At 40.0% G+C, this 8,539-nt stretch overlaps 1 protein-coding gene across 1 annotated transcript in view; it reads right to left on the bottom strand.

The window, feature by feature from the left end:
• The window catches only part of snx7 (sorting nexin 7), a 49,629-nt gene that overhangs the window by 17,418 nt on the left and 23,672 nt on the right, over nucleotides 1-8,539 (bottom strand). The window contains exons 5-6 of the mRNA XM_008438530.2: nucleotides 6,029-6,227; nucleotides 5,063-5,262 (exon numbers count right to left, since the gene is read on the bottom strand). Coding sequence (XP_008436752.1) covers nucleotides 5,063-5,262; nucleotides 6,029-6,227 — 399 coding nt within the window. The remainder of the gene's footprint in view (nucleotides 1-5,062; nucleotides 5,263-6,028; nucleotides 6,228-8,539) is intronic.

The following is an 8,539-nucleotide window of genomic DNA, read 5'->3' on the forward strand; positions in this document are numbered from 1 at the left end:
CTCCCAGGCCTCTGGTAGAGGACCCGAGCTCAGAGGATGAAACAGACCACCCACGGAGGGTGAGAAGGGAATTATTATATATGTATATACATAACTAAACATATACATTTATAATAATTATAATATATATATGTTACTTGTATGTATTTATCATCACTTTTATTATTATTATTATTACTATTATTATTATTATTGTTGCTGTTATTGTTATTATTGTTGTTGTAGTTATTGTTATTATTATTAGTTTTCCGCAAAAACGTGAAGAAAGTGACAACTTTGCCGAAACATATTGTTTGAGCTTTCACGGTTTCCGTAGTTCCCTACGCGCGTGCTTTCTCAGTGCTCAGCACGAGCACGTGCGTATTGTGCCGCGTGGGCGGGGCGGGGCAGCAAGAAGACGCAGGAGAAACCGTATCTGATTGGGAAACGCGGATTGACGTAACACCGGCTTGTTTCTCTCGGTAGTTGAGGAACTTCATTATCAAGGCTCATCAAAGCTTCACCGCGGAGGTTGTGGTCGAAAAGCTTCGTTTGCTTGGATGCCTCACTTTTCCCTTTGAGCTGTTTAGTCGAGTTAGGCATTATATCCTTTTCCTTACACACATTTTTCGTGAACAGCAGTTATTTTCCCCTAATAAGCGCAGCAGACAGCGGAGCGAAGTTCTGCTTGTGGAAAGAGTGATTGGCTGCATGAGGAACTACGAACTGTTACACAGAACTGTACCAATTAGGTTGCTGCTTACATGTGAGGGTGAAGAGGTGACACTTCTTGACAAGATTGTGTATGTGTGCTGCAGCTTGGTGAACATGTGTTCTAGTGTGGTTGTAAAACCTAAAGCAAATGAAACCTGCACATGTTAATATGAAACTCCAATACTGCACTGATAATTAAAATGCAGATTGAAAAAAGAGATTTTCTGCACTCATTCTTTTGAAGTATTTGTAATCAGTACTGTTTTATGTAAAATGTAGATATAAAAAACTAAAATTGTATTGTTCCATTCATGATTGTGTTGAAATATTTATACAGTTAGCACTGTTTGAAATTAAACATTTCAGAGTAAACAATAAAGGTGACAAGTAAATATTATGAAAGTCACATTTTAGATAAATATTTGTTTTATTTGACATATTTCAGTTAAGAAGTGAACATGTAATGAAATAGATCTTGTCCTAGCATTTTATGTAAGTGAACATTACAGGTAACAAATGTGTCGACCATCTGAGGTAATAAATTTTATTGAAAAATTGCTACACAAAACAGTGCAAATATTATCTACCTACAAGCTCTGGAAGGCAAATATTTTTAAAGAAGCTTTGTGCTTTTTGTAGACGTGGTTCCCAGAATTCCTGATCTGGAAAGACACGGACGACAGCCATGTCTTTCTGGGTCCACGCAACAAGGTCACAGTGGTTTGATTTTGTCACAAAAATCTCAGTTTGTATAGTATGGATGATGTTTCTTCAGGTGAAGTTCATTGCCAGACCGCTGAAGGAAAAAGTTTTTGTCGTTTGCATCTACAGCCTCCCCGATGCAGGATGTCCTGTATTTGTAAGGACAATTTATCTCCAGGCAGCCATTACCACAGCAGTCACATGTTGTGAGTCCATCAGGAGAAGCTCCAAATTCAGGGAAGTCAGTGTTTATGATGAAACCACACGATTTAACTTTAAGATTTTTGTGACAAGCTCTGATTTTAATGTAGGCCTTTTGTGCATCACCCTCATGATTCACACCCCATTTTGTTTGTACTGTAGACACGGTGTTGCACACCTGTTTTACAACTGTTAGTGCTGGGCTTTCCAAACTGGTGGTAAATACAGCATGCATAGAGGATGCTGTAATTCGTCCAGCTCGACATTCATACCAGGCAGAACACTTGTGCTGCAGTCTTGTGTGCTTTTCAATAGCTTCTGCCTGCTCATCAGTCACTATTGCAGCATCTTTGTATTTTTCACAGAACAGCAAAAGAGCTGACAAATCATGGGAGTGGATGTTTTTGTTGTACAGAGATGCAAGTGACTAAGGTAACATAACTGACTGCTCTGCTGTGTGTGTGAATAGTGTGTAATACTTCTCCATTCCTGACAAACCAACAGCCTTACTGTGCTCTAATAGCGTGTTAAGCATAGGACCCAAATCTTCCAGATTTGCAGGTGGGATTTTTCTTTTTTGCGGACGGCTTCTTCTGGCTGGTGTGAGACTTCAAGGATTTTTTTGTCAAGTATCTTCTTTTGAGAAGCTGAAGTACTATAGTCAATTTTATGGCCAACTTCTGCATGAATCTTCGTCAGATTCCCAGGTAATATCCAGTGTGCTGGCTTATCTGTAACAGTTTTTATGCCTCGTATCCTCACTGTTGCTTCCTCCTTAAAAAGTAGGGCACCTATATTGGTGCAGGTCTCTGCTACCCCTGCCATGCAGGTGCAATGTGCAGTCAACAGTGCCAGTGTTGCTCAGGATGACCCATGGAGTTAACGGTGGCTCATTGAGTCTCTGAGAGTGCATAACCTGCAAACACACAATTGAAATGAATGAATAGACAGAAATATATATACACGTGAACCTAGAACTAATTGTACTACCTATTATTCCAATCAACATTTTACTATTGAAGAAAAACCATGACATTGTAATTTCAAAGAGGTTGAGTTACAAAGCGAGAAGTGCTGGTGTATCTAGCAGCTGCATATTTAGGTTTATATTGTACATACTTCAGACGTTATTTGCCTTTATATAACTATTTTCTTTAATTGTACATGTGTAAATGACAAGTTAGTTCTCTATGTCTTTCTATCTTGTTATTAGACAAGCTCAAAGGAAGTAAAAATGCAGTGGAATTGCCGACATTTAATTCAAACTTGGAGCTTCACAAATCAGTTAGTACTTTAATAATAACGCATTTACACTTTTTAGTACTCATACCAAGAAACATTCTGATTGACTGTAAAATAATGTACTTTAAGAATGTATATAAAATTAAGCAGCTCAGAGCTTACCTTTGTTCGAACCACAACATATTCGCAATCCGGGGGGGTAAAAATGTCCAAATCATGTACCCAGCCATTCGTAAACTGGACATGTGCCTCCATTGACTTATAATTCTTGAACTGATTCGCGGTGGAAGCACTGACACCACAGACCAGGTATGCAAATATGTCTGGGAATGTCAAATGAGGTAAATGATCAAGGTTTCTGCTCCAACTTTTTATCTCAAACGGGTCGTTATGTCCAATTTTTGCTATTTTTTTCCATGTAGCGTTTCTTGGCTTCTGGGAGAAGCTTTTTGCGATATAGCCCACTTTGTTTCAAACTGCTTTTCAGCATTGTGGAAGAGGAGAATACAGCGCTAACTCGACAAAAACACCGGAAAAAATTAATTTTGGTCTGTGGACCCCAAAGATGGCGCTGAGCGACGTAAACGTCATACACTGTGACGTCAGCTCCAAAGCTCTTTAGACAAATGGCCAGACCATCTGTGTGGGGCTCCACAGAATTGTTGGTACATAACAATCAAGGATTCACACCTCTAGTCCATTCAAGTCTCTCTTCTCTGACCAAAACCTATAAAAGGAAGCCAGATCCACTGTTGGTCAGAACAGACTTGACAGACTCCTTTCACTCTGTATTTCTGTTCTCACCTTGCAAGGTTTTAATACATTTCTTATTTCTTCTCATCCAGACTCTTGTAAAAGTAATTTTTTTCATGACAACCAAACAACCAATCAGAGCCAGGGGGAGGGTCTTGGAGCAACCTAGTTAACTCAAGCTTGTAAGAATTGGTTGGCATAAAATTATGACCGTATGATGACCTTAGGTAAAAATAACACGGTAAGGGGGCATGTCAGATGAAGCCTCGCTTTGATGCTCATGTTGTCTGGCTGAAAACCATGTAACCGACAAAAAAACCATGCCTCGCATTACATTGGGTATGTCACTACTTCATTTTGCGTGTCGGTTTTCAAAATAAAAGCACAATGAGCCATGCTGCTTTGTGGGTTGTAGGTTATTAGGTTGTGCAGCAGCAGAGATAGTAGCATCTGAGGAGAGTATTTGTCGTCAGCAGTAGCTGAAGTGAAGCCAACGATAAGGAGAAAAACCTCTCCCATCAGGGAATACTTTGAAATGACTGCTCACAATAAGGTTTTATTTAAATAAAAATTATTAACTTTCATAATTTTATAGATTTATTTATTTTTGTTCTTGTTTGATCAAATTAAGAAACATTAATCTTGCACATCAGAAACAGCCTGAAAGTAATTGGAAGGTTCAAATTCTCTAACTATGAGGGATCAGAACCAGAACTCACAGAAAATAAAGTTAGAAAAATTGTTTCAGGAAGTCACAAATACTATGTCTGCCTCAACAAGCAAAACTGAAACAAATATATCTTTATTGTCAAATAAGTTAATGGCATACAAGAAAACACAATCTTAGCTGGAGACCAAGAACAGGATTACTTTGAGTACAAATCATGACAAAGTTAAATTGGGTTCAATAGACCTCACATGGGTTTGATAAAACAGTATTGTTGCACATTCAGACACTACTATCTTCTAACATTTTTTGGCCAAAGCAAAAGACTAGAAAGCTTCATGAGGCTTCATTTGGCCTTCACTACAATCAGTTCTCTACAACACCAACACTTCACCTCAATAAAAGCATGGAAATCTCACCCTGCAGCAAGGGAAGAGGTGCACACCAAGAACACCAACTGCCATTAAACCACCAAAAAGCTGCAACACACATGCTGCTGATTGGCCAAGAGGCCCTGAGATCAGGTGCAACCTGACAGGGAGAAGCATGCATGCAGAAACCAGTGCATGCGGCGTCAGCTCTGAAATGTGTTATTTAGCATTTTATGTAAGCAAGTAAGAGTTCAGTCTGGGCACAAATCAAATAAGCAAAGCTAAAACAATTTTAAAATTATTCTTTTGTTTTTGAATTGTTGATGCTTAAACTGTTCCCAGATGGAGCGGACTAGAGCAAGTCAGAGCTGAGGCCATTAATGATTAAAATTTGATTGCAGTCAGTGGTTTGAGCACTCTCTTCTATTCTTACCTTCAGAGTGTCGGCACAAAGGACATACTCGTGCAGGGTAGGGACAAGAAACTCGGACAGATGTTGGATCTGCTCCTCTGTCTCCTTACTGCACCTCTCCACACAGCTACCAACACCCTTCAGTGGTTCTGCCAGCAGTTCCTCTGACTCCGCCCACTGGAAGTAGGTAGGACCGTACTGCTTCAGCTCATCCATGTATTCTAAAAGCACAAAGAAGAGAGAGAAGCTTTGAATATTTTAGACATGCTCTCCAAAACATCCACAAATAGGCAAATTTCAAGCAAATAATTGAGAGTTACATTCCACATAAAAAACTGCAAATCCTAAACCACGATTAGGCAGGGGTCTACTGTACCTACATCCAAAAACAATTAGAATTAGAATTCTAACCTGCATTCAGGTGGGGCTTATTTGTCAGGTTAAAAGTGCTTTTAGAAAATAAACTTTAAGCAAGTATTAAACATTCTTCTCATTAAGCCAACTTTTTTTGCATTGTAATGTTTTTTATGGGTCTGATGAAATATTCTAATCTTAAAAGTCTTAAATTCATTAACTGTAGCCAGAAAATCATAATTAACAGAAAAAAAAGTTTTGGTCTGTGTGGCAATAATCTAATGTAATGTGTTTGTCTCAGAGACAAAAGATGAACTTTTAATAATATTCTCATTTATTGGATATGACCAATTGATTTATCAAATTTGTCTCGTTCAATTTGATGGTTCTTTATACACGCAACATTAATACTGGATCAAACTTACCATGGTCTCAACTTGCTAAATGACGTCTCTAAAACTGAAGAAAACATGACTTTTGTGATTATGTCTAGCTTGTTGCCGTCTCTCACATAGGTGATGCTTTTAGTGAACAATATATCAGGATTAAAGCAGGATGAAGAAAAAGGACATTCATGGAGGCACGGGAAGAGAAATATTTTCCATGACATCTGCTTTAAAGCTGGAACCGTACCTCTATGTTCCTTGATGATCCTGTGGGTGACTTTGTCCACAGAGCACATCTTGTTGCTGAAGTCGTCCACATACTCCTGCATGACGGCAAACTCCTCCAGCTTGCTCCTGAGGCCTCGCACAGAGTTGGCCATGGCCCTCATGGTGTCGCTCATCCTGCTCAGAAAGCCTGGACCCAGTTTCCTGTGAGGAGCCAGCTCCTGCACCACACACACATCAAGACTTTTAAAGAGACGGAATCATAGAGTTTCTATACACTTCTCCTCCGAGCTTATTCAGATCAAGAAACTAATTCCATCCCCTTTCCAGACTATGAAGGAACCTGAAGTAATAAAAAAACAACAACTCGGATTTCTATAATACTGTTAACGGGAGCCACGGATGGATTGTAAAAGAGCGGGATAATAACCACTCCAGGAGGGAATAAGGTTTTCTTTTAATGAAGATAACCGAACCGGAATACAATTGGATAGTTTACGTCAGTGACGTGCGGTCAGGGGAGGCAGGTGAGGCAGAGCCTCACCTGTCATCATGGAAAAATAATATATAACAGCCTAATAAAATCATTTATTAAGATATTTTCACCCTGTGGTTTGTACTATAAAGTACCTATTTTTCATTTAATTTAACCAAATCGGATGTTATTTTTCTTCAAAATCGCTGAATTTTCGCATTTTCCCATTCAAATATTTAGAAGCAAAGCAGTGAGCTGAGCCTCACCTGGGATTGCGCAACCTCTCGCTAACTGCACCTGTTGCCACTCTATGAGAGCATGCTCCTCCTGTCTGTACGTCGCCAATAAAATGGTTAAAAACATTTAATGTATGAACTGATTTTCCATAATTTAGCTTATGTATTTAATGTACTGTGTTTTTATTGTCACCAACTGTGTATGTAACGTGTTTCGTGTGCTAAGGAGCAATCAGAAACGGCAGAGAACAGATTCGAGGTGAGGCAGGCAGTTCTCTTGCCTCATCACTGGGGGCGCTCATGATCCCAGATATTGTGACTCCACAACTGCAGAGTAAGAGACAGTAAGCGATTTAGCCATACAGAAGCTGCGCTGATACAGAGAGCGAGAAAGACGTGGTTTTGAGTTGTACTTTAACGGTTTCTACCTTTGCTGTTAAGCACAGCACGAAATTAATAATATCTACATTGATATTGATTGAGATAACGGAATTATTCTGCGGCGGCGGCACAGCTAAGCATCACATGTTAGAATAGTCTTTTTGCCCTCCAGCATTGTACGCCTACACCTCCAACTCAACCAAGGCAGGCATATTGCTTCCCGTTTTGTTGAGCGGCTTCTTTGCTTCCTGTGGCAGCATGTTATAAACCGCTTCTGAAATTACTGTGGCTTCTGCGCCAGTGTCAACAACTGTTTTAACAGGTAGGCCATTGACAGTCATTTCAACTTGTAAGCTAGAACCCTTTTTAGTTGTACGTCCGAGTTGTGGGGCGAGGTGCCGAGCCTCCCTACTTTCGCGCCCCACAGTTGGGAACCTCTGTTTTAATGCAACTAATGATCTCATTAAGCTTTTACTTGATTTAATATTTCATGGCCTATATCTTATTTAATGGACAGGCTCTTCTCAGTTATGGTAATAATGCATCCTCCTCTGATGCTCCTCTGTCATGTGGGGCGTCTTTCCACTGTTAAAACCAGCCTCTGTCTACACCAGAGGTTAAACTAAATCAACTAAAGACCGAATCCATCTAGTTTGGTGGCAACCACCAATAATATCAGAGCTCTGAATGTTCAGTTAAGAACAGCAGCAACAAATCTAGGGTGGGATTTTTGAGAAGGATTTAACATTGAACAAACAAGCTGATTTAGTAACCAAGTATATCATTTAATACAGAGGTTACCAAACTGTGGGGCGCGTAGTGGGGGCGCGGGAAGCCGTCTGGATGAAAAAAAAAAAAAAACATGTACGCTGTATGCGCTGGGTTTTTACCTCAGAACGGCCAATTCTCTGTTATTCCTCTGTCAATTTGATACAGTAGACGCTTCCGCACTTCCCATATCTGTGTCCTCTGTCACTTTCATCAGCAGTTAAAATTGTTTAATCCGTTGTTAACATGTCATAATCTGTTTTTCCGAGATGCCTTTAAATGCAACATGAGTGCTACGACGCTCGCGCTGGGTTTACACCTGTGCAGCAGTGAAGGAGACCTGCTGCTGCTGTGCAGAGCTACGCAGGTGTGTTAGAATCATGGCAGCAAACCAGCAAAACTCAAAGAACTTTTCACAGTTTTTCCCCAAACTAACAGACTGTTGAGTAAAGCTGTTGGATGCAAGTAAAGTTAGCTAAAAGATGACTAGCTAGCTAATATCAATACAGCACCTTAAGCTTGTTAACAAGTAGTTTGTAGGCTGCTGTTTTGTTGTCTATGTTCAGCTACGATTCATTTTGCCCCCAAAAAAGTTGATCCCCCTCCCTTGTTCGTCTGGAGTCAGGGCGGAGTATAACATGGAGTCTCCAAGAATCCACCCCCCACCTCCTTC

Source organism: Poecilia reticulata, linkage group LG20, assembly GCF_000633615.1.
Source record: "Poecilia reticulata strain Guanapo linkage group LG20, Guppy_female_1.0+MT, whole genome shotgun sequence".
Classification (NCBI taxonomy): domain Eukaryota; kingdom Metazoa; phylum Chordata; class Actinopteri; order Cyprinodontiformes; family Poeciliidae; genus Poecilia; species Poecilia reticulata.